The sequence below is a fragment of the Grus americana genome, chromosome Z (genome assembly GCF_028858705.1).
Source record: "Grus americana isolate bGruAme1 chromosome Z, bGruAme1.mat, whole genome shotgun sequence".
NCBI lineage: Eukaryota > Metazoa > Chordata > Aves > Gruiformes > Gruidae > Grus > Grus americana.
The window spans coordinates 8888128-8915438 of NC_072891.1; the positions used below are offsets into that span (position 1 = coordinate 8888128).

Genomic DNA, 27311 nt, shown 5'->3' on the forward strand with positions numbered 1-27311 from the left:
CTGGAGTACTTAGATTGGATGCAGAGGTGTTCTAGGTTGATGGAGACAGCACCTCAGGACAGGAATTCAGCCCACCTTAGATCCGAATCACTGACTGGGGCTTTCTGTCATTCTTCATTGACTTGACAGGAAGCTTACAGCAACTAACCTATTAATTTAAATTTCTTAAGACCTGCAACCATCTGAGATGAGGGGGACGTTCAGAGACTAGAGCAATGAGGGCCATAGCTACACCCACAGGGAAACTAAGATGATGAATCCCACTCAGTCCTGGAAGTCCTGTGTCATATCTATCTGCCCCAAGCACATGTCTTAGGTGCTGCAGGGCATTTGAGAGATCACTAGATACCTGTGTTCAGACAGCTACATCCCATCCCTAGGTACATAGCTGCTACGGGTTGAACGGAAAACGATAAACAGTTCCTGAAGGTGACTCATATTTCCAGCAGGCTGAATCACCTTCTGCAGATGTCCATCCTTCTGCCTCAACTTTATATATCCTTGAATAACTAAACTTCTTCTTGGTTTCATCAGACAGGTGTCAGAGTTAACTAGGATAAGTCTGGACCCGAGTGCCTCCCAGTCCTCAATGTATTTATCCTACCAACATTCCTGTGAAGGAAAGAGATGCTATAATTCTTCACTGACATATGGGCAACAGAAACAGTCACGCAGAAAGTTTGTGCTTGAGGAGGAAATTTACTTTCCATCTCCTAGATTGTAGCTGTTGGATTGTCCCCTCTCATGTTGTTAGAATTGGTTGCCTCCTCAACAGCCAAAGGTTTGAAAACAATATTACTCTTAATTTGATTCTGTTGCATTCATTTAGTTTAACACTGTAGTTTATTTGTACCTTTTTTTTAATGTCTCTTTCTCAAGTCTCTTGTTATTCCTCTGCGGATTTTGTTTCAGTTAAGACGCTAGGGGGAAGAAAGAAAAAAAAAAAAAAAAAGAGAGACATAGAGCCCAACTTTTCTGCTGATTATTTCAACTCTCACTACACAGCAGATGACTGAGAAATCCTAAAGATGAGTCAGAGGGTGGAATAGGAAGTATGGAGAGATTGTCTTAAATTAATGGAGGCATGGAAAAAATATCTGGAAAAAAAAAAAATTACATTTTTACATGAGTTGTTTTTAAATGTTTTCTCAGTGAAAGCATCAGTATATTTTACTTTGGAAGAGAAAAAATAGATTAGAAAATGTATTTTTCTTTTGATGACTTTGAGCCAAAATTGAAGAAAGAATTCAATCATTAAAATGTAATGCAGGAGAAATTTACGTTATAAAGTATCACGACTCAGTTTTAATTATGGCATTGCCAGTAACACAACCTTAGAATATTGTTTAGTTGGAGACCTGCAAGGGAAACCCGAGTGACTCCCGAGTGACTCAGGAAATGGGAATGAGTCAGTAAAGACCCTTTTCCTTTTCCACTTCATGCCGGTTACCAGGCAGGGCTCTGCTGAGGTCACAAAGTACGTTGTGATCCTTCAGATGCCTTCCTTCAAACAAGATACCAAATCCAGTCCTGTGTACTGACAGTTCTTGAAGAACCCACAGCCTGTCCTACCAGAAGTCTGAACAGAATAATCACATTGGCAGTCTGTGTATTGATGCTGTATTATCAGTGAAGGAGAAATTTTCCCTTCACTTCCAGATCTAAAACCTTGCCTGGTTGCTAGCTGTTGTTAAACAGGCACCGTTCTCAACAATCTCTTAGGACCACAATATTACGTCTCATCTGAGAAAGGCATGTCTAACGTTGCACTGCCATCTAACACATTTCTGGGCTATTGATTCAACACAGAGAGCTGCTGAGGAGATTTTCCAAAGAGACTGGCATGTTAAAGGTGGTGTTTTGCATACAAAATTCAAACATTTCAAGATGTTCCTTTTAGATTATCAGAAGAAATAGTTTAATGCAAAATTTTAGTCCAGCTCAGATATACATAACAGTGGATGAGGGTGGATGAGAAATATTATATTATTCATGGTAAATAGGGATACAGCATGTAGTTTGCCAAAATGCTTTCTGCCAAGAGAGTGTTTTTCATCAGTGAATACCTGGAAGAGTCTGGGAGAGGCTGGGAAGTAAGCAAGTATAGAAATACACTTCTGCCGCTTGTGGGAGGAGTGGATTTTGTTGGCTATGTAGTGTGATGTTATGGAGCAAAGTCTCGGAGATCTTACTCCCAGGTGATTGCTTATTGCATGGTTTGGGTGGAATCATTTAGCCTGCCTGGCTTCTGAGGAGAATCACTAACCTGAGCTATTTTGTATGGATGTTTTCAAAGTCTTCTTTCAGAACTGCCTTGTCACACACTTTCAGTTTTTGAATTATCCACTCCAAAGAGGACAGAAGCACCTTTGCCTTTGCCGGCTCCTGGATTCAAAGGAGTTTTTCTTGGGTGGGGCTGGTAAAATAAGTTGATAAAAAGACTAGATATCTAGATTAGGGCAAACAGGATATAGTCGATAATGACAGTGAGTGAGAAGGCTGGCAACTGGGCATGAATAACAGGATTTACTGGGGAAGTAAAATATGAGTTGAAATTATTTTTGGCTACCAAACAAGCTAAAACAAAAGAAGGGACACCAAACTAGGCCTTCAGACAATAGAACTCCTGTGCCCAAGGTTACAGAAGAGAGGAGAAAGAGAAGAAGGGATCATTGTAAACAGACTTAAGAAAACAGAAGAAAAAAATAAAAAAGAATAAAAAATCATACAAAAACAACCTACATCTCAGCAGGGGAGCAGGAAGATGAGATGAAATGATTAATGCCGGTGGAGCAAATCCTTTTGCTTGGGTTTGAGGCCAGGCTGTGGGAAAGAGGTAAATATCGCACTGCTTACACTTGAACTGGCCATGCTTCATTATCTGCATTTTTTCTTGACCATGGTTATGCTGAAAGTAAGGGACATGTATGAGAATACTATTCATGTATTCATTTAAAGGAAACCCAAAGAATAAAATCTAGCTTTCTTCTTTGGCTTTGCACAAGCGGTTCTTCTTGCGGGTTACCTGAGTCCACTGGTTCTGGAGCAAGAACAGCTCATGTTAACTTCCTTACCACAGAGAGAAGGTGGCAGGATGCAACATGTTTTTTGTATGTGTTTGTTGTTTTGTAGGTTGAGAAAGAAGAAGTTCATTTTCTTATAGACTGTTTTACAGAGATAAGTATTGCTTGTTTCTTCTTCCAGAAGTGCAATACATTATGGTGGTACTGTTTTTGTAATGAGGATGATTTGATCAAAGATTCATAGAATGGTTTGAGCTGGAAGGGATCTTAAAGACCATCTAGTTCTAACCCCCCTGCTGTGGGCAGGGACACCCTCCACTAGACCACGTTGCCCAAAGCCCCATCCAACCTGGCCTTGAACGCTTCCAGGGATGGGGCATCCACAACCTCTCTGGGCAACCTGTTCCAGTGCCTCACAACCCTCACAGTAAAGAATTTCTTTCTAACATCTAATCTAAATCTACCTTCCTTCAGCTTAAACCCATTCCCTCTTGTCCTGTCACTACACTCCCTGATAAACAGTCCCTCTCCAGCTTTCCTGTAGGCCCCTTCAGGTACTGGAAGGCTGCAATTAGATCTCCCCGGAACCTTTTCTTCTCCAGGCTGAACAAGCCCAACTCTCTCAGCCTGTCCTCATGGGAGAGGTGCTCCAGCCCTCTGATCAGCTTCGTGGCCTCCACTGGACTTGCTCCAACAGCTCAATGTCTCTCCTGTACTGGGGCACCCAGAGCTGGACGCAGTACTCCAGGTGGGGTCTCACAAGAGCGGAGTAGAGGGGCAGGATCACCTCCCTCGACCTGCTGGTCACACTGCTTTTGATGCAGCCCAGGACATGGTTGGCTTCCTGGGCTGCAAGTGCACACTGCTGGCTCATGTTGAGCTTCTCATCAATCAATACCCCCAAGTCCTTCTCCTCAGGGCTGCTTTCAATCTGTTCTCTGCTCAGCCTGTAGCTGTGCTTGGGATTGCGCTGACCCACGTGCAGGACCTTGCACTTGGCCTTGCTGAACTTCATGTGGTTTACATGATCCCACCTCTCAAGCCTCAAGTCAAGGTCCTTTTGGATGGCATCCCTTCCCTCCAGCATGTCAACCGCACCACACAGCTTGGTGTTGTCGGCAAACTTGTTGAGGGCACACTCAATCCCTCTGTCCATGTTGCCAATGAGGATGTTGAAGAGTGCCCTGAGGAATGCCACTCATCACTGTCTCCACTTGGACATTGAGCCATTGACCACAACTCTTTGAGTGCGACCATATAAAGCCAATTCCTTATCCACCAAATGGTCCATCCATCAAATCCATGTCTCTCCAATTTAAAGACAAGGATGTCATGCAGAACAGTGTCAAATGCTTTGCACAAGTTTTGCATTTGGATTTTGGTAGTTGGTTTGTGCATTGTTTTGGTTTTTGTGGTTTTTGGGTTTTGGTTTGTTTTTTTTTTTTTTTTTTTTCAGCTGCATCTATCAGTCTAATATAACTTCCTCTGGTTCTAATGTCATATGGAAGACCACAAAACTGGAATCCAAAATGAGCCATGACATCCAGTGGGAAGTTTTTCATAAATGGGGGTGGGGTGCATAGGATCAGAGTCTGGAGACAATCAATGATTTTCCATAGGCAAGTATTTGGCCTTGAAAAAGACAATAGTTTTCTGTTAAGCTTCCTTGAAAGACTGTGTGTGGGAGCAAGGTAAGGGGGAAGTAATGCTATTCCCATTTTAGAGCTCATGAAACACAAATCAAAGTGGCCCATAACCACGACAGTTATCAGAACCAAGGAGTCAGTCCAAATCGTCAGACTGTAGGTGTGAGACAACAGGCTGCATTGCCTTGTCCTTTTACTGAGACTGTTTCTCTGGCATCTCTCACCAGTGCTAAATGTATAAGGAGAAGGATAATAAAGAGCCTAAGTGCAGGGAAATAATGAAGAGTTGTGAGGTTTTATTCAGTTGTAACAATCTCACAAGTTTATTAATAGAAGGTAGCTATGTATAAATATATAATTTTAGCTGGATATGGGCAGCATCTCTTTAATTATCTGAAGAAAGAGGGTACTCATTATGCAGATAGTACAGGAACATCATTCAGCAGAAAAGCAATAGAAAATTTCAGGCAAAGAAAGGCCTGAACTGATATTTTTCCCCCCCTGTCTCTTGCTTTTTGTTATGAGTCATTTCTACAGAGTGTCTCTGTGTGTGTATGTGTAAGTGTGTGCATATTTTTACATGTAAAAACATAATATCTGGATGACATATAAAATCATGTGTGTGCTTCCTCAGTAACTCTGAAGGCAGGCAGGAACTGTAAATTCTGAAAAAAAGAAGTGAAATTAATGCAGAGCTGACCCAGCTCAGTGTGCAGTGACTGAGGGTAGAATAGAATTTGGTTTCACAAATTGAACTTCCTTTCATAGCCAATGTGTCCCAAAGTGCTTTACATACAGTACAATGAGAGTGATGCCGGGAGTGGAGGCAAACACAGCAGTCATTGTAGGCACAAAAATAGCTCGCATGTAGCCTTCTATATTAGAATCTGTTTCAGCAGGAGAATGTTGGCCTTGGGAACGTTATTAACTCTATATTCATCTGTTTCCTTGTTGCCATGGGATGCTGAATTTCCCCCTGGACAGCTTCTGAGAAGACGGTTTCAACAGCATCATATCTTCCATCCTCTTTAAAAAACTCTGCTATTATGCCCAAGCCTTCATTTTGCATATCACATTTCTGACTCTATTGGTCTTTTCTTTCTTTTCCTCCATCTTGGAGCTTGGCTGATTGATTATGTACTGGATTCCAGACTGTTCTTCAATCAGAAAACTGGATAAGGGCCAACAACAGCATTACATTCAGCCCTTTGCATTCATTGTATCTACAAGCATTGAGTCGTATTGCAGAAGAGTGTTTAATTGTTGCTAAGATTCCCAGACACCTCAGTCTATCATTATGCAAATTATCTCCCAGGAAATTATTGTGTCCAGGGAAACTGCTGTGTGTCATATGGTATTTACACATCACAGTGACCTTCCTCTGTGCACTCATGGACCGCTTATGTACTTAGGACTGATGCTTTCCCACCTAGTTTTAGAAGTTCACTTGAGTTACTGACTAGTTGTGAGTCTTGCCATGTTACACTCTGTGTTTGTTGAATAGACAAAAGCATCTCCACCAACTAATTTTGACTGGTCAGGAATGAAAATGTGCTGGAGGTTGATCTCCTGTTTTCTGGGGTCTTGTATAAACTAAAATCTACATTCATCAATAGTAAAAACACAGAATGACTCTTCATTACTGAGTCCATTACTTAGTAAAAATGGGAAACTGGAGGTCAGCGTAGATACAGGATGTCCCTACTGAAAGTAGTGTTAGACTCAGGAATGAAACTCAGTTTTTATCATTCACATCCCTCCCTTCCAGCACAATGCAAATGTGGGGAACCTTGGAAATTCTACTCTGTGCTTTAGAGTTCAGATTAGGCCAACATATATAAAGACTGTGTCCAAACTGACCGGCAAATACTTTTTGTTTTGTTTTGTTTTGTTTTTGTTAAATCAGCATTGTTCTAATCTCATGACTGCCCACATCAGAGGGATCTGAAAAAAGCACACAATAGTCCCCATCCAGACTGCATGTCTCACTTTTCTTACCATGGAAACAATGGCACAGGAGCCGTGATACAGACCTGAATCTCATCCTGATATGAGCTCAGGGACACAGAAACACTGTTGGGTATGCAAACCGTTCTGTACTTAGTTAAGTTTGGGAACCAGTATTATTCAGCGTGACCCCAACTCACATGTAAATCCATTGATAGCTGAGTGTCTTTCAGTTTACACAAGCTTAAATACAAGAGGAATATGACCCTACTAATGTTACAATAGAAATTAATTCTGTTGAAAGCTGTATGTGGCAGAAATATCCCAGAATATTAAGGTCAATATTAGGGTGCATGTTGAGATTGTTCAGCTGATGAATTGGTTTATCAGAAGGCACATTGCCCTCCCAAGCTCACTTGACATTATTGAGTTCTGATTTTCAAACCTTCAATATGCTCTATGGCAAATATAGCAAAATCAATGAGATATGATAACTGGAGATGATTTGGTGTATAATCTGCTGCTGACCAAGATGAATGCTTTGAAAAAAGGGAAAAGGGATATGACAGCTGACAGAGTTCTTTAAAAATGTATACTTATATATTTGAAGTGGATATTTGAGAGGAAATAATAAAGAATTCCTTGCAACTTTCAGTGCTTAGGAACACTTGAGATGAATCTTAGTTTTTTGAAACTGAGGTGCGTGCTGTGGGGTATGGTGGATGGTAGCTTTGAGTCTTATGTGCTTAGGCTGAGGTTTCCCTTTCACACAGTTCTTATTTTCATAAAAAATAGAATAGAGGGATTGAATAACAGAAAGGTTTCTTATTGAATTGTTTGTTATGACAGAGAAGATCCTTACCCAATATAGACAAAGATATTTTATACCAATCATTGAGATAGAATTCACATTTGCTTGAAAGAGCTCTTGCTTTCAGATATAAAAACTGAGGTTTTCTGGGATGGGCTGTGAAACCTGATCTAGGTTTTCTGTAAAGAAAAAAAGGAGAGGCAAAGATAGAAGGAAATGATGGCCTTTGGACAGGAGCACTTGCTCCTTTGGGAAACAATTTCCCTGCAGACTAGAGTCATCAAAAATTGTACCTATGTCTTCAGTTAAGCACAAACTCCTACGTATTCTGAAACCCAGATGAGTCCGCTTTCTGTAAAGGAAACTCACAAGTCACCAGCAAGGCTCTTGCCTTAATCTGACCTCTTGAGATGACTGTGGAAGAGAACCAAGCTTTCAGGCTCTTACAGCTTGTTTGGACCATGTGTTGGTAGGACAAGCTTCCTCAGGCATGAGGCTTACAGGCCATATGGAGTTACAGAAGTTCAACTGATTCACCTGTGTGGATGGAAGAAAAGATCACGAAGAGGTAGATAAGTCTTTGCTAAAAATGTTCCATTTCATAACAACTGAACCCCAAAGATACTGAATATGTTGTGTGAGGCTGTAATCTCCTTACATAATCTTTTTCAGCCATGTAAAATCTTTAAGTTAGCTGATTTCCCCATGGCCTGACCCTGGTTCTTCAAGGGAGCAGAACTGTCTCTCAGGTGCACTGCTAAGGAAGCCTCTCTCCCCATTGATTTCATAGACAATAGTAATAACACACATGGCTGCCATTTGCTATGCATTTCTCTTTCTGACAAAAGAATGATATAGCCTCACATTCATGTCCCACTCTGTGGGGTCTTGGTTCTGTTCAAGTTGCATTGCAAGGAAAGAAACACCATGCACCCCTTTGATTAGTCAGTTGGACATTTCCTGAAGTTAAAACCAATAAGAATAATAATATTTCCTTTCCTCTGCACAGACTGTGAAGAAGACCAGGCCTTTTCTCTTCAAAATCAATTGCCCCTGGAAAGCAAGGTCTGTTTCTGTCAATCTGGAACTTAGCAGGTCTCTCCTAAGTCTCTTCTTAGTGCCTCTCTGGCTGTGCACCAGCAGAAGCACAGCATGAGCCAACACATTGAAACAGAACTACAGGACAAGATCTCTCCCATTTTGACTCTGAGTCTTCAACTGATCCTTCTTTGGATACCAGTATTTCATTCCATTTCTTCCATGTGCTTGAAATGACTTGTTGCTTATACTAATGGGAGATCTGCCAGTCAATCCAAGAGGGAGGAAGTTTAAACTCATATTTAAATTTGGCCCATGATTTCACACAAAAAAGCTAACTTTCAACTGTATGTGCAAATAATGCTGGCATATCTTAAGTTTCGATGTTAAAATTTGTGTGTAAATGCATATACGAATGTCTCTGTTCATCTTATATACTTTTTTTTGGTGTGGATAAATTCACAAAGGTCATGACATGTTTAGACTCATCACATTATTTCCTGTCACAACATGATAGCTGATAGTGATAGAAGGTTTCCATGAGGAGCCACTGTTGATGGACCTGGAACATTTTGTCAGTCTCCTAGATGAATTTGAAGACTGTGGCAGTTTGGCAAGATGCAGACACCTCTTATTCAGTTATGGACTCTGGAAGAGACTACACCTTTTTCGCCATTTCTCCCCATGCTTGACCTCTTTGACTTTATACTTTTATTCCTCCAAGCTGTTGCACCTAATTTCCTTAAGTGCCTGTCCAGAGCTTCCTCAGAAAGGCCTCAGTTTCCTTACCTACACAGTTCTTGTCCGATAACCTCTAGATTTATTATCTCAACCCATTTCCCACCTAGACTTCTGGTTCTTTCAGGAAACTGTAGCTCTTTTGCTTTTTCCTGCTTTCCCTGTGATTTAGTTTTCTCTGCATTCCCTCCCAATTTCTCTCTCTCCCCCTTTTCCAGTCCCTCTTTTAACCACCTCTAAGCATTTTTCTCATCTGCTGCCTCCTAGAGATCTGGCACTTCTGCTTTCTGAATTCAAATCTACCATGTCCTCTTCAGCTAAAGGTCTGGAGGGATGAACAGCCCTCAATAACACCTATCTTTCAGCATCAGCTACAGAGGTAACTGGGGCTCCTAAATTAAATGGATACATGCAGAAAGCACAAAGGATGAAAAATTGTCTGTTCTAATTTCAGTCCCAGCACAACCCACCAGCTGGAAATACAGGAAAAGACCTCTTCACCCTCCTATTGCAGTCAACGGAACAAATGGAGTCTGAATCTTTGTATTATGCTGTCACTTGTACTATAACTATTACTTTAAGATCACTGGGAGGTGCATGCAATGCACAGTTTTCCTGAGATGCTGGAAGGGTGTCTGAAATGAAAACAGCTCCCAGGTGGAAATGTAATTTTGAAGTGACCAAGACCCTACACTTACCTAGAGAATACACACTTGTGTGCACACACAGCAGCCAGATGATCTCTTATACTCTTTCGACAAGCTTATTAATGTTGGATTGGCTAAACAGTTAGAACCATCAGTAGTCTCTCCCTTTGCTGTTGAAGACCTGTACAATTTGTATATCCTTGCTTATTTCCTTTACAGCCTCCATCTGCATGTCTGGCCTTTAGAAGGCAGCCAACAGTATAAGTGATTTACTATCCTGGGGAGAAACAGACAAAAATAATAAGAAATAGAAGTTTAAAATGCATAAGACTGGACCTGAAGAAAATTGACCATTAAGGAAACTGAACATACTTGCAACACCAGTAACAAATAATGCAGGTAGAGATACCATCTGTCGGACAGCAAAGAACTGATGGATTTGTAGATATACAGACAGATAGAGAGATACTGAAATAAGCAGAGAGACAGACAGACAGAGAGAGGTAATGCAAAATAAGAGAAGAAAAAATTCTTTAAAGATGCTATGAAATTCTAACAGAAAGCTGATGAGGCATGTTTTTTGCGCATTTGGCTGTAGAGCACCCTCCTCTGTCTACAATTTTTGCATACATATGTATGTGTGGATGCACACATACATATGTGCACACACATCCCCCCACACATATGCTGTCAACACTTGGTCATCTGCCATGCATCTGCATTAGAATGAGGTACATGAAATCAGCAGCATTGATGCTGGACCCTGACTAGCATTCCCTCTGGCTACTTGGAGAATAAATAGCAGCAAGAACGGGGTTTGTAAAACAAGTATTCATTCATGCAAACAAATCCAATACTGAGACTGTGCCTACAACATACATCGTTCAAAGTGAGACTGGGCATAGCTTCAGAAGTAAAACATGCCACGGGATATCAGAGTGCTCTGAATCTGAGCACTGACTTTGTCATCGTTTCCCCTGAGGCTGTAAACCTCCACCTGAAAAGTGACCACCGACTTGGGATGCTAACGTCACACACATAATCTCCACGCTCGGTTCTCTCTAACGTTCAGCAAGCAGCTGGGTGCCCAAATATTAATTAGTTGCTTAAAGTCCTTTTCGGATTGAGGCTTCATTCTCAAGAATATGCACTGACTGTGACTACAGTTGTGGGAGGACAAGACTCCCAAAAAGATGGCTTAAAATCCATCTTTAACCTAAATTCAGTTAAATTCCCCTAATCCCAAACTAGAGAGACTGGAGAGACAAAAAAAAAAAAAAAAAGAATTACTTTTTTTCGTCACAGCTCTTTGCCTCATGTTCATCACCTTAATTAATAAATATAATTGTGAACACATATATGCACACACATATAAGCAAGCATGCATGCACATGCACACACACACAAACACGCACACAAGCCCTAATTAAAAGGAAATTATTCTGGTTGCAAAGACAAGCACTTAAATATTAAGCACCCCCAGAATTGAGGTTACGTGCACAACCTGAATTTTCCTTTGTTTTACAGATGCATTCTAATTCAGCCTTTAATTACATGATCACTCACAGAGTAGATGGCATGTGCAGTGCCGTTTGTTGACTGCAGAGGACTGAAGGATTCTGCCTCCCATTTCAAACACACAGGAGAGTGGGTTTTGCAGGGCAAATATTCTCCTCCAGGCACAACCTCTTATTCTTTTAACTCATCCCTCTCTCAGATCCATCCCTTTTTGCTCTGTATTTTCCCTTCCAGTTCCAGTCCTGTATCCAGTTTCACTTTTTGGGTCTCTCTCAATCTGTCTCTTTTTCCTGCCTTAGCTTTCCAGTGCCCTGTCCCTGAGTTTGCCAACCCCATGATCTCTCAGATCCACTACATTTTCCATAGTTTATTTTCCAATGTTTTCTTACATTCCTTATATGAATCCCTCCCTTTTCCCTATTATTCTACCACAGAGAGGTCCCCATTAGATTTATCTCCCCTTCCATTTCTCAGTATTTTCCCAGATTCCTCCTACTGAGAAGCAGACTGTTGCATCTCAACACAACCTTTCCTCCCCAGCTCTCCATGGCTAACTGGGTCAATGTAAATAAATACCTGGAGAATTCTTTAACCCTAGGTCCAAATGGCATGACACCACAAACTTATATGGCTAAAATCTCTTTTCCCAAAAAACACACTATCATTGTCTCTAGTCCCTATTAGAAACACCCTGTGGGTCTGTGATGACTTCCAAACTGCACCTAGAAGGTGCCTAGGAGGGTGATACAGGCCAAACCCATGCCAAAGACTGTGCTAAGATGAAGGCAATTAATACATTTCTTAACCCTATGCTCTGGACCTCGTTCATTTGATAGTACAGATACCACCCTTGAGTCTGAACCACAGTCTGTTCCCCATTCATGTCCCTTCTCAACCCATCCCAGTGTGCTCCAACCTCCTTTGTCTTTCCAGCTCTTCTGAGTTCCCCCCCAGGTGTTTCTTTTCAGTTTCTGCTCTAGCTTCACTGTTGGATCTCCATATCAGTCCCCAAAAGCTCAAAGACAGACTCCCTGTTTTTGTCTCAGGTATTCAGACTCCAATTTTTTTCCAGTCTGTCCCAGGCCAGCACTGCAACAGCAATAACTCTCGTCTCTGCTGGAGCATACCTGGTGAGAGCCGAGTCACTGGGGAATCTGGTTTTGGAAATCTGCATCTCTAGTGAGTATGTGAGAACTGCCATTTTCCCAAGGCTTTTAATTGGTCACTTTGGGGCAGATTTTCCCCGAGGTAGCAAAAAGACTTCAGAAAGAGCTTCACCTCCTGTCAGCTCTTAGTATCATGCTGTAAAGCATGGGGACAGAAGAGCTTTACAAAGCATCTCATTTGACTCAGTTCAAACCAGCCCAATTCTCCTCTGGGTCATTCTCAGGGACAGACAAATAGCTCAGGCTGAAATTTTCCAGAAATAATTAAAGAATTTGAACTGAACACGAACACCCAACTTAGAGAATTTCAGCCAAAACAGTTTAGCAAAGCTGAAGAGGATTTGTAATTGGTGGTGTTACCAGATCCTATTAAACTGAAATCTCCCTTCCTCACAGGGGCGCTGTGAGCATTAATTTGTTAATGATAGCACAATGATTTGATGATGAAAAGGACCATATTAACATGAAGCATTATTGTCCCTACAATACAAGCTTGCCTACTTTCATTACTCATTACTTATAGGGACATACATATTATGGAAAAGGGATGGTGAGATAATAAACTTGATATTCTTTTCAAAGGACTAATACAAAATGTTTACAGAGTTCACAGCATGGGTAATAGGAATATTCTGGAGAGCTCTGTTTAAATAGCAGAATCCATTGGGTGGAGTGTAATGATGTGTATGTATGTGTCTGCACAAATCCTGTGTCTAAATATACATGCGAACAGATGCAAACACACTCTCTTCTATTTTTCTGTCCTCTATTAACCCCCAGTTTCTATGCTGCCTTCACTTTACCACCTGAAACTCACCAGTGTGACTTTAATAACAAAAGGTCTCCATAAACAAAGCTCCCTTTTATTACTATGGTACCTTTTGTTGCCTACATTGACTACAATCCTGTACTAAGCTCCTTTGGATGCAAATAGTTTTTCATTTCTCTCCTCAATCAACCTTCTTGATTCTAACTAAGGCAAAGAAAAAAAAAAAGAAAGAAAAAAAAAAACAAACCAAAAAACCCCCACACTGATTCATGCATTAATTCAGGGACCAATCTTGCAAATGTTCACATGAGTAATCCTTACTCAGATGAATAATCCCTCTGACCACAGCAGACTGATTAACAATAACGCAGATTAAGGTTTTCAGGATCGGGCCCACCCCCTGATGCCTGGGTTCTCACCCGAAGTTTAGTGGATAATAGTCCCTCTCCTTTTGTTAGATGTGTTAGAAGCTCATGTGCAGCTCTCAATTATTTTATTTGATTACCTAACTAATAGGCCCTGATCCTGTCAGCGCTCCCTAGAAAGCCTAACAAGCTGAAATAAACAATCCCTGCTGAGTTAGAAGACTTGGCAGGATTGGGCCCTTCAATAGTAGCTGAGAGCTGTATCTTTGAACTGTGATCAGAACGTGTATTTTTGTTATTAACGGTCTCATGTTTTATTTGGAAAATCTCAGTGAAATGACCTAGCAGAGAATCTAGGAATATATGGGCTGATTTAGCTACCTAGGTCTAAAGAAGGATAAATTACTATCTAAAAGCAAAATTCACACATACAGTTTATTTATTTGGAACAAACCTTGCCTGCAATTTACTGTATATCATTCAATGAATGATGTCTCTGCATGCTATGGGTCTAGGGTTTTGAAGTTCAGCAGAAGAATCCCCCTCCAGCAACCTTTCGGCTTGCTCGAACCTTCTTTACTTGCTCGTTTCCTGGAGAATGAAGATATTCAGGACTGCTGTACCACTACGCACCCCTTCCCTGCACCAAACAGTGTTCATTAAAAACTTGCTGCTAGCAAGGGCCTGATCCAGCCCTCCTGGAAGTCATTGGAAAGCTGTCTATTGACGTCATGGGGACGAGGAGCATACTAATGCATGCAAGTACCTTTACTAATGCGGGCAGTCCTGTTAACAACACCGAAGTTGTTCACAGGATTAACAGCAATCAATCAAGCCCTTTGAAAGGCAAATTAAAAACCAAAGCTTGGTGCTGCAAACCCTTTCTCACACGAGGTCTGTGTATACCTGTGGCTGGTCCCTGTGCTTGTCTCTGCTCCTGACCTAGCAATGTCAGTGCATTTTTCTAGCTGTGCTGATTTGGGGTAGTATTTCTTCTGAGGAGGTAAGAACTGCTGGTTATCTACCCTGAAATAACTAGTGTTTGTGGTCCCAAAAAAGACACTAACCAGAGTGAGGACCGGGAGCAAATGGGGCTGTAAAAGGGCTTGGAAGGGGGGTGCTTTTTTACTGAAGTAGACACTAGAGAGAAAAAAAAAAGGTGGAAAAATTTAAAGTGTTTTAATTTGGTTCCAAGCAGATAAATAATTTTTACTCTCTGGGAGAAACTGGAGCCTGTTACAAAAGACCTTATTCTTATAAAATTCCCATGGCCTCCCCTGCTTATGGATTGCTGAACTGGACCCACTGTGATTACACTGGGAACATTTCTCACTTGGGAACTGTTCGGCAAAGGCTGGTTTATAGATAACAATTTCACTCCTCCTTTGCCTGTATCTGTTTAAAATCCCGTACAGCCCCTTGTACATGTGTAAAGGTGCTTGTGGGGTATAGCTTATTTCCACCCGCAGCAGCAGCTGTGTTCATCTCAGAGCCCTGGTAGCAATATTTGTGTCCATATTATTTCATCCTGCCACCCCTCACAGCTGTGCCTGTGCACCAGGGGGCTGTACTTGAACAGCGTCCATTTCTAAATGACTATACTTACGGCTCTGTGAAAATGGGGTGTGGACCAGCTCAAAGTTTTAAAAAATATATATTGCTATAAAAGGGACACCCTTGCTGAACAGCAAAACAACTCTTTTCACTGCCCTGTTCTTTTAATTTGCTTTCATTTGGGATAAGCCGTGACTGCAGGCAGAGCGGCCCGCTCACGGACAAGGTGTTAACAGAGCTATCCCTGGGATGGATCAGTGCCGGATGCTGTTTCACTTTTCACTACAGTGGATATTCCTTCTTTAAAAAAGGTTTAACAAGTCTTCTTTCAGTGAGCCTTCCTAGCTCTACCATGAGTGCAGTTTTAAGGTTCAGAAAGAGTGGATATTAAGATTTTTAATGTCCTGGTTCAGGGTAGGGGGTGCCAGAAGATTTTGTTTCATGCGAGTTTTGTAGTTGTCATTCTTTTATCACAGTCCAAGGCACAAGGCAGGATTTGAAAGCAGGTGAGTCACAGGGCTGGGAATTTGGAAGAGGGGCTGTCTGAGGGTTTCACCCTTCCCGCAGCTCCTCGACTATCACATCTCCGTGTCTTTAGCCTTTAAACGTTGTAAGTGCGTGCCCGGGAAAGGAAGACAGACAGATTCCCCCCTTAGACCCCAATAAATAGGATGCCTGGTCAGGCAGCAGACAATGCGCGGTGCCTGCCACCAGCCCGGCATTAGGCGTCTGACAGCAGCTGCCTCCCCATTAGCGGCGGAAAGATATTTAAAGAGCCGTAAAAGGCAGCGAGGGCTGCCGGGGGCTCTGCTCGGGTGTCGCCCCCAGGTGTGGGTCCCGGGTAAAGGAAAAGGGGCGGGGGGGATCCGGCGGCGGGGCGGCTCCGCGGAGCCGGGCCCGTCCCCGCCCCACCGCCTGCCGCGCTCCCCCCCCACGGGGGCCGTCGGTCGCCCAGGGGAGGGGCGCAGTCCTGCCGCACTCCCCTCCCGCCCCGGACCCCCCCCCCCCGCCCCGAATCGGGCCCCTCCGCGCTAGTCTCCTGGCAGGGGCGCTCGTTTAAGGCACGGGAGGACTCGCAGTCACAGGAGTAGTTGTAATAGCTGAGCCACCTGCATTGGGCTGATTTTTTTCTTTTATTATTTTTATTTTTTAAGAGGGAGGGGGGCAGGACACTGCCTCGCTGCTCTATTATTAAAGCAAAACCCAAATAAAGTGAACACTGTTACAAAGGTGTTGTGGTTTTGTTCCTTTTTTGTTTGTTTGTTTTTTAAAACAGAAATAAAAATAAATTCCGCTCAATAAAACATGCACGATCGCTGCAAATTTAAACTAATAACCTCCCTTCTCCACGGCTGCCCCTTCCCTTTACAGTCACATGTGTTACCGACTCCCTGCCCGGCGCTCCCGGGGGACGGGCGGCCGGGGGGGTCCCGCTCCCAGCCCGCCCCCCGGGGCCACCGCCTCCGCCGCGGGGAGCAGCCGGCGGCGTCGGGAACAATGTCTGGGAGCCCCCGCGGTGCCTGGGGGCGGCCCGGGCCAGGCAGGAGGGCCGGCGGGAGGGCTGCGAGCACCCCCGGGGTAGGGGAGATAACCGGGCGCCGTGTGGCTGCAGCCTGACCGGGCGTGTGTGGGGGGGGTTCTGGCCAGGTAACTCGCTGGCTGCTCCCAGCTCGCCTGCTGGTGTTTCGCCGAGCTTCATCCCCGCACAGCTTGCACGGGAACCGGGGGAAAGGGAAAAAAAAGAAAAAAAGAAAAAAAAAAAAGAAAAGAAAAGAAAAGAAAAAAGAAAAATTGCTCTGAGCACACGCAGAGCCTTGTTTTGTTACTGTCCGGATTACTGTTTTTATTATTTGGGGGACAAGGGGGAGTTGTGTCCTTAATCCGAGCCTCCCTGCCCTCCCCACCCCCAGATGCTATGAAAGGAGAGCTGATTTCATTTCCACCATACAGTACACTTTGTCTACAGAGCATTGTTCGGACAAGCAACTCCCGATCCCTGATGACTACAAAATACGATTTATGTTTCCATCAGAGAGAGACAGAATATCCTGATGGCTTGAAAGTCGGGCAAGAAAATCTTATCTAATCAATCCTTTCCAATACACACACACACACACACACGCACACACACACCACACGCAGCTAGTATAGGAGATAACGCCCGCACCGATTGTACGTAAAATAAATATCGGCAGCATGAAAATTAACAATAGTCATCCCGGTATATTTCGTCTCCCTCCAAAGAGCTACAATAACACAATTTGCACCTTTTCTAGCTTGTTGTCATCATCACCAGCATAATTTTAAAGAGAGCTTAAAGAGCATGCATTTTTTTTTTAGATGCAACAAGAACAGATATAGTAGAGAGCTTGTAATATCACAACCACAACAACAACAGCAAAAGCAACCTCTGAGCCCGAGGATTCGTCCGTATCTGAACTGCTTTTATTATCAATTGCGAAATCATAATAAGAGTAAATAATAAATAAGAGATATCATCATAATAGCAAGAAGTCAGAACACCTTGGGTTTGGGGTTTTTTTCCCTCTCAAATAAAAAGGCAGATTTCCCGATGATCACTAAAATTATAACGACAGCGATTGATCGGAGGGCTTGCAAAGGAAAAGGAAAAAAAAATCATCATCATTGGTCCTAAAAACGCAACCGTTCCCCTTTGCTCACTTGGCACAATAGAAATTGACTGTCTCTCAAAGAGCCATGCGCCTAGTGCTATTTATAGCCAGGGGCTGTGTTGGAAGATACCATTAAGCTTCTCCCGGGCAGGCAGACAGGGGGGTGGTTGGATGGGAGGAGGGGGTTTAGCCAGAGTAGAGGCAAAAGCAATCCCCCACCCCCAGCCTCCCTTCCCCGCACACACACACATCCACACACTCACACCCCACCCCCTAGTCTGGCTGGGAATTTGAACCGCTCCAGCCTGTTTAAACGGAAAGGACACAGATCTTCAATGTAAAAAAAAAATCAGATCAGACCCAGAGAGAGAGAGAGAGACGGAGAGGGAGGAGTGTGTGTGAGAGAGAGAGAGAGTGTGTGTGTGAAAGAGGGAGAGGGAGCGAGAGAGCAAGAGAGGGAGAGAGAGAGAGAGGGAGAGAGGGAGGGAGAGAGGAAAGAAGAGGGGGAAAAAAAGGAAAGAAGATTTTCTCTATGTATATAAAGATGGCCACGTTAGCAAACGGACAACCAGACAATACCAGCCTGAGTAGCAATCACAGCAACCCCAGCACCAACGGGCATATGAACGGATTAAACCATAGTCCCGGAAACCCATCCACCATCCCAATGAAGGACCACGATGCCATTAAGCTCTTTATTGGGCAGATCCCCCGTAACCTGGACGAGAAAGACCTCAAACCGCTCTTCGAGGAGTTCGGGAAGATCTATGAACTGACGGTGCTGAAGGACAGGTTCACTGGCATGCACAAAGGTGAGTTACCTCCTGAACTTTCCCGGGAGAGATCGGGAGAGGAAGGCAGGCTCCCGCTCCTTCTCTAGGTCTCTCTTTCTCTCTTTCCTTTCGATTTCATTTCATTTTATTTCATTTTTGGTTGGCCCGGGGGCGGAGGCGGCAGGCTGGGGGGGCAGGGAAAGAAATAATAGACCCTCCTGGAAAGAGAAGAGAGTAAAGGCAGGGAAGGGAGTCAGCTCCGTTTAGGTTTATTTATTAGTATTTTTATTTCTTTCCCCGCTTTTTTGGGGGTGAGAAGCAGCCACTTGGGAAAGCCGGGGCGTGCAGGCGAGCGCCGGAGCGGGCGGCCGGGCTGGCAGGCAGCTGTCCGCACGCTGTGGTGCTGAACAGAGGGACAGCGGCTCTTTATTTATCTTTGGGAACCGCACATTTTCCACCCAGGGGTGTGTGTGTCCGTGTGTCTGTCCGTGTGCTTGCGCGGAGCTGGGAAGCCCTCATTTTACAACTGTTCTGTATCCGGCACCGGCACCTTTTCTTTTCTCTTTCTTTCTTTCTTTCTTTCTTTCTTTCTTTCTTTTTTTTTAATTATTATTTTCTTTTTACTGCTGTTACAATTATTATTTGCAGTCCACTCCAAACACCGAGGTGGAGAAGAGTGAATTTCTCCAGGGGGATTATTTCATTTTGGTTTTGTTCAGCGTGGGAACAAGGATATAAACAACAATAAAAAAACCTATCTATCTCAAGCGGGGCGGGTAGGGGGTGTACAAAATCACGACATGTGTGTGTGTTGGAGAGGCTGAGCCAGGAGACATGGGTTGCAGTTTAGTTCCAGAGGGGAGAAGTCTCCAAGCAGGCGTATTCTAAGTACTACTTTAATGTGCCCAAAGTCCATCCTGGGAACTTTTTAGGTTTTCTTTAAAGGCAGTGGAGACGTACTCTCCAAGCGATGTCTCGCTCGCTCCATCTCTGCCCGCTCCTTTCCCTCCTTAGCTTAGGCTCTCCGGAGGTGCATTTCAGATTAGATGATGTTACGTTTTGGGAGTGGGGGAGGGTGTGTGTAGTGGGGGAGAGATGCTCAGATCCTCGGGTAAGAAAGTAGGACTCACAGGGAGGAAGTTGAAGATAATTTACATGGTAGCCCTGCTTAGGAGCAGGAGAGACCCAGGAGCAAAACAAGCCACTTTATTAACTCAGGTTCTGTATATGTGTGTGTGTGTGTGTTTATTTCACTAGATATGTAGTTATTAAAAAAAAAAATAAGAAAAAAGACAAAAAGCAAAAAGAAAAAGAAAAAGATCAGAAGTGATTGGGGTGTGACTCTGGATTTAGTGCAGAAGGAGAAATGGGTTTGCAGGGGACTACGCGGGGAGTGGAAGTTGCATCTGTTACAGGAGAGATTCAGTAGCAGTGTCTACTCCAGCCGGGCGGACTCCTGGCAGGGAGAGTCACTGGTAATGGCATTACTGGCTTCCCAGCTTTCCAGATGCCTTGACGAGTTGTAAATCTTAAACTTAACGGCATGTTCAGGAGGCATCTCTTCCCCCTTCCCACTCACTGCCCTCCTCTCTTTCACCCTCAGGAAATGCGAATGAAAATATATCCTGACAGTGCAAAGTACCAGTTTCACACAGGCTAGAGAAAATGTTCAGACTCGGGGACCGGGGACTCAGTCCAAGTTATAGGGTATTTCTTCCTTCCTTTCTTGCTGGTCGCTCCGAACACCCTTCTCATATTTACAATGATCAGTGTAGCCCTTTCGAACCTTGCTTTCTTTTCAGACTAGCTTCCTAGAAGCCACATCAAGATCTGATGGGCATCATTTAAGCATGATATCCGTACTACAATAATTATTAATAATAACAATAAAAATAATAGTAAGAAACACAGGGGAAGAAAGGTCCTGGGAGCTTTTGTCTAATAGATGAGGCATAGTGAGAGTAGCCACTGAGCTCGCGTGTGCGCGCATGTGTTTGCAAAAATTATCTAAGGTTTCCATAAAATAAAAATAACAACAGTAAAAGCTACACTGAAGAGAATCAATCAACATAGTATAGAGGAAACCTTTGAGCTAACACCTCGATAAAGGATTTTTGTGGTGGAGGGAGGTAATTTTGATTTGTTGATGAGATTTTATTCTTTTGTTATGTTCTATCTTAAACCTGTAATTAATCAATCTATATGCTAACTTTAGTTTCTGTTTCATAGATGTGAATTATTCTTCTTTCAGTTCAGTTTTGCTTTTACTGTATGCCTGTATTCACAGAGACCAACTCAGGAACAGGGGGAGGGATGGGGAGAGAGAGAGAGAGAGGGATCATTTATCTTGCTTGGATGTGTTTAACACATATTCCTGAATTAAGCAAGATACTAACTTCATTTCCCTTCATTTCGTTTCTGTTCTAAAGCTGCAACCTAGGAAAAAAGCCAGGTGGGAAATCTTGTCACCTCATCAAACCAAATTGCATGAGTTCATCTTGAAAGAAACAGTCATTTTTAACCTCCTAGAAGTTTTGGACTTTGGAAGGAAAAAATATTATGATGATTGTTTTTTCGCAGGCTAGGGTTTGAGTGAAGCTTCAATAGACACTGAGTTACAAGCGTTTCAGAGATCGGTTTTATTTAGTACATCTGAGAAGAGTTTGAACTCCTTTGTAGCGATGCCGCTGATTTATTAGCTAATCCTGATAAAAATGTGCCTCTGGCTACCTGGAAAAAAATTACTTTCTTGCCAGTAGTGATTAATTACTATTAAGTCAAAAAGCATGATGGGGCTTTGAAGGATGAGGATGGTGTTTGGCTTATTTTTATTATTTTATTTAATTTTATTTAATTTTTTATCTTTTTTTTTTTTTTTTTTTTTGCTTTTCCCTTCTCTAAATGCAGTCATGTGAAACATAGTATTCACTCAGATCTCCTCCTGCTTTGCTTTGCAGGCATAGATGAAGAATTGCATAAAGATAGTCCAAGTTGGCTCTCTGGGGTAGGATGGCAATATGAAACCCCAATATGCTTTCCATAAGTGATGCATAATGCTTATACATTAATTGATCCATCATTCTCAGTTGATTTTATTCCTAATCCAGGGGACAAGGCTGTGGAAGTAGTACACCCTGAAGGGTTAATAGCAGGTTGTAGTTTATTTAAGTGTATGGAGAGCAAACCTTGGGTGTGGAAGGGGAGAAGGTGGGTTTGTGTTGGGAGGAGGGAAGAGAGAAGAATTAACTTAAAGTAAAAATGTAGCAGGCAGAGTAATTTAAGGTGTAAATCCATTGAAACGAGAGTGCAGGTTGTGCATTCTTAAAAATATTATGGAGAGATCCTATTGTGGTGCTCCTGCATAGCAGGAGGAAATTGAAAATTAAGAACCTGAAGATAAAGTACATGACTATGTCCCCCTCCCCAGAAAAAAACCTGTTACCAAAGGAGAGTGAAGTCCCAGGTTCTCCCACCAGCAGCCCTGGCTGATACCAGGCCAGATACCAGGGAAGAGGCAGGGGAGCAAGATTCTCTTGCAGACACGCAAAGAGAGAAAAGGGTACGGGGGAAGCAGCATGTGAGGGAAGGTGGGAAAGGCTTGCCAGATCCCTGAGAAAACAAGCTTTCATGGCACGAGCGTAGCTGCTGCATCTTTCCCCCATCCTCGCTTCTCTCCACATGGGGCAGGAACAGACTCCTGCTGTGGTACTTTGCTCTAGGGTGGGGAAGAGGCTGTGTGCTGAGATCTGCGGGTAGAAATCTACCAGGGCTGAGCTGACCCACCCACACACTCACACACATACACACACGCACACACACACACACGAACACACATACACACACGGAGTTAACTAATCACACCTGAACAATTTAGCAAGCCATTCATTCATAACTTCCCCCCTTCTTAGCTAGCAGTGGAGTATGCTTAAAGGCTGAGTTACTGGGAGACATAAAGGTTAGTGCTCTCAGGACAGCCATATTATAATGCATTATCTTTGAAGTCATTTAAGGCCAATTTAAGTGGTATTTAGTATAATATTTATGAATTAATGTAATCTAAATATAGGACTGTCCCCATAGGTTTAAACAGCCTTTTCTATCAAAGCTTGCTTGTACCCAACGCCTGGAATGTGTTTTAATTTAAAACACACAGGTCTCCATAATATTCTATTTAGGAAGTCAAAAGAAATCAGCATTCCACACTTAACTGAGATTTACTGAAACACACGCGGGTGAGTGCACTTAAAGAGTGGAGATAGTGTTCAGTGGGAAAGCAAGTCTTCCATAGACCTGAGAGCTATAACATTCTTTCAACCCTTATTTAGGGGGGAGGAAAGCACAAAACCCCTGAAACCTCCTTGAAATCCACTATTGCAGTCCCGTGCTTAGGATGGTGTACCTACCTGACCCGAACCTCACTCGATAAGCATTCAGCTCAGCTAGAAAAATGCAGTATGAAAAGCACAGTTTAGTTCTTTTGCTGTTTTACCTTCTCAAAAGTATAAATAATTTTGAAATTTAAGACACCTCGGGGGTAAGTAAACACGGCTTCCATTCATTGTGTTCTGTTTTGTTTGATTACAAAGGTAGATGACAGAAAAATTAAAACCTTCTTAAGTCCAAGGATGTTTATAAAGGTTTTGGATATCTCAGAAATTCAGAGGTGCAATGAAAATGAGCATTCAATTAAGAAGATATATTTGTATATATGTATAAATGTATAGATTTGTGTGTGTGTATACATAAAGAAAAAAAAGAGACGTATACACATTCATGCATATAGCCTTTGGGAAATGGAAATTTAGTTGAAAAGAAGCACAACGCAATACAGGTGCTGAATAAACTCCTCCATAATTGAAACATAAGGCTTGCCTGGCTGAAAGCAACACATACAGCATTTAGTATGGTAGTAAACCAAACAAGTTTTAGGGAGGTAAACGCACAAATAAACTGGAATAAAACAGAGGAGGCTTTATGCCTTAGGTCTAAAGAACAAGCCCTTAAAACAATCAAAATGCATTTGGATAGCTTCATGGTAGAAAGAGGAAAAATGCAACCCCCTGTACATTACCATCTCCCGTACATATGAGCATGCATGTGTATTTGATAATGTCAAACAGATAGCCCAGAATCCTTCATAAATTAGACAACTATATGTTAACTCTTTTTTCAGGGTTCTGGACATGGATTCGTGTTTCTAAAAGCAGCTGCAGCCAGTTATGATGCTGTTGTTACGGTTGTGTCAGCATTTCCAATACAAACTCCAATTTTCTGGGATCTCTCGCTTGGCTGTTAAGTTTTGCACTGAAAGCTGTTCTTCAGCTAGCCCCACTACCATGTCAACTAATCTTCCTTACAGAAATGGATTTGTTTTAAAGTTACATAATGTGGAGGAAAGAAAGAAATTAAAGTTCGCGTTTCCAGAGCTTTTGTTTCTTCTCTTACCTTTCTCCAGGTTAGACGTATATTTCCTACACATTTATAGATTAGGATTGGTTTTGTCCCTCGATATCTACATATACTGGTTCCTTTGGGCATTTTAGGGAAGGAAAAAAAGGTATTTCTTTTTTTCTTAAGAAAAAAAAATAAAATAAAATAGCAATGGCAACAACCAAATTTCATAGTATTTACTTGGCCAAAACAAGGTTTTAATTAAAGGGTGAATCAGGAACTTACTAATTTCCGAAGTATAACAACAGAAACAGGGGACAGTTTTATTTTGTTTTATTCTATTTTTTTTTTTTCCTGTATTCAGCCAGAAGAGATCGTGAATGTCAGCACTGAAGTAGGGGGAAAAATTGAGGATCCTTGTCACCTTGGATGAAAAGAGTGGTTCATCTGGTCCCGTATCCTGCATCGGCCAGTGGCCAGTGCCACAGACAAGGCTTTCTTTAGCAGAGGATTCAAATTGCATAGTATAATAAAAGCCAGGCAGCTGATGGAATAGTCTTTTGAAGGAAGTTGTCAGAGAGTATCTGGAAATTTTACCTGGGTAAAGAGTGAATGAGATTGCAGAAAGTGTCTTGTGCTCAATCGAAAAGTGGATTGTACCTGTCAAAGAGGGCGGGCAGAGGACTGTCTGTGCACGGTGGTAAGAGCAAGGGGCAGAAGGGGCTGGATGACCGAGGAGGGCCTCCCCTAGCCTTAAAAGCTGGAAATACGCAGCCACATTTTTCAGAAAGACGTCAGGGTGTTTTTTATCATGCATACCCTGTGCGCATGCATACCATCCGCACTGACCCGACAGACCATAACGACACTAAAGGAGCTGTTACCGTCCCTCCCGTCAATCAAGTGTGAACCGAGGCGGGTTTATGCGACAGGCAGTAATGGTTCCAAGGGAGAAAAAGTGGGGGAGACGATCTAGGCTGTGGGCTGGTTACCTGCATTTAAAAGAGAGAAAAAACATCAGATGCCCAAAAACTTGCGTAGGTGTTGGGTGTAGCCTTACAATAATATTCCATAACAGCAGGAGTCTGCAGAGCTCAGAATGACCTGTCCACCAAGCACTGTCTGGTTTCTGCCCCGTAAGAGTTTGCGCTAAGCAGGTGAGGTGTTGCGTGAGCTAAGCTGAATCCCAGCCTTTGCAAACAGGCTGGTGTTTCATTAATCCCAGCATCATCATTACTTAGGGAGTGAAGGCGTGTTGCCTGCTTGCTGCGTAGCAGACACTGAGATTTTTCCATCACTTTGGTGGGTTCACTTTTGGAAATCCTGGTGCAGGTTTGTACTTACTCGGTGTTTCACATTCCCTTTAAAATTCCGAATTGTGGATTTACATAGCAAACCACAATACTTGCAGTTAATGCTACTGGCTTCTAGGATCGCTGGCTTGTCCCTTAACTTAGCCTTCCTTCTGTAAGTGAAACTTAAACTAAAACAAAGCTGAGGAACTGACAGAAGTCAGACCCTCGCCACATTTCTCACTCACTTAACTGCTCCACCGATGCCCGCATGACTGTCGCTGGGGTTTGTCATGGCGGACTGACCCTTATGTATTAAAATCTGCAGTGGAAAAAGGGAAAAAAATATAACCATGGTGAGTTAAAGTTATGGCTTTTTTTCCACTGTCACTTCACTGACAGAGCTGGGGTATATATTACAGGGGCCTCTCTCTCCATAACTCCTCAAGATACATTGTCGCATTTCGGGGATCGCAGGATCTATTGAATCACTTTGTCTGTGCTGCATCACTTGGTGTGGGCTGGAGTCAGGATGTCACCACAGATATTGCATTTGTTTGCTTTTGTCACCGTGAGCCACAGCCTGAATGCACACACAGGTGAATGCAGCTTTTAATGTGCATTCATTATATCCAACTGACATCCCCTTGAAGGAAGAGAAAGCTTATTATTGTCGCTCCTTAAAATAAAGATGGATGAGAGCTCTAAACCTCTCAAATAAAGTGCCTGACCATACGTAGTAACTAAAAATAAATCATATACGGCCATCTATTCCATGTAAATGAATAGCAAGACATATAGATATAGACATTGTGTTAAGTTTGTCAAGCAGAAGCAGCCAAAAATATTGATCAAGGCAAGGGGGAAAAATTGATAATGAACTGGACTCCAAGAGGACTTTAATTGACAGTGACTTCTGTGAACCAGCTTTGGACAGTATATATAAACTGGCCACGATGTAACTTTATTGCAATGCACTCTCCTTTAATTAATTGTCACCTTTGTTAAGACTGGCTACAGATCAAAGGTTTAAAGATACTTAACAGGTTGTTAGTAACAAACCCTTCAGATGCATTAGAAATATCCGACAGCTCAGCCAATGAGGCATGCAGATTTCGATCTACCTCACCCTTATCTGTTTATTTCTCCCTCCATTGTTGAACATGGACAATCATTGTTTAACATTAACTGTTTCATAGATGGCTTTGTTGGCAACCTTGATGTCTCCAGGGATATATAGTTGCCGGTAAGAGGGGTCTTCACTGTTATGTGTCTCAAAGTATTTTGCCTCCGGAAAGTTGCTTACGGCTTGATAAACCAAGGTGCAGTGCAGACACAGTTTGTAACACAGGTTATTCTTTCCCATTTACATGGTTGAGGTCTGTAATTTCCTTATTTAAATCTGGAAAACATAAAAAGACACAGTTTGCATGAAAGGTGCAGCCGAGAATGAACTTTTATGTGAAAGGTGCACATGCAGAGAGATAGAAGTGTGCCTGCCATGTTTACATATCACACACACATGCAACCATTTATTTTATGTGCATATCAATGAAAACATGCTTTCAGTACAGATAGGTTGATATATGTCTCTAAATAATTCCTTTCTAAAAGACAGTACAGAGATCATGCTCTTGCGTGAAAGTGGCAGGTGACTTAACAGGCTATTCCTGGAATTATATGCAGTGTTTAATATGATACATAGCTGTTTGTTCATTATACTAATTTAACGATACAGTCACACTTAATTAATCCATCTCTGGTTTATTTGTTCATCGTGCCTGAGTCTCCAAAATATTTTAGAGGCAGCCCGGCTGACTTTCCAGTGCACTGGGGCAGATAACTCTGGACATGAAGCTTCTTCAAACAGAATAAAAATGGAGCTTTGCAGACAGAGTTGGTCTGATGAGGTCTGACTACATATTTGGCGTTTCTACCTCAAATGCCTGTGCATATAATACACAGAGACGATGTATGCACGCATGCATTGAAAGGGCAGA

General features: G+C 42.6%; 1 protein-coding gene across 12 annotated transcripts in view; it reads left to right on the forward strand.

Annotated features, from left to right (window-relative positions):
* Positions 1–18154: 18154 nt before the first annotated feature.
* The window catches only part of CELF4 (CUGBP Elav-like family member 4), a 730009-nt gene continuing 720852 nt past the window's right edge, over positions 18155–27311 (forward strand). For 8 of the 12 annotated variants that reach the window (XR_008574695.1, XM_054810351.1, XM_054810349.1 and 5 more), the window contains exon 1: positions 18156–18667. Coding sequence is in view for 11 of the 12 variants with exons in the window: in XM_054810351.1 (XP_054666326.1) it covers positions 18388–18667 (280 nt within the window). In the remaining variant the exon portion in view is untranslated. Of the gene's footprint in view, positions 18668–27311 lie in introns of all 12 variants that reach the window. The other 4 variants (XM_054810355.1, XM_054810359.1, XM_054810353.1 and 1 more) reach the window with 2 other exon arrangements.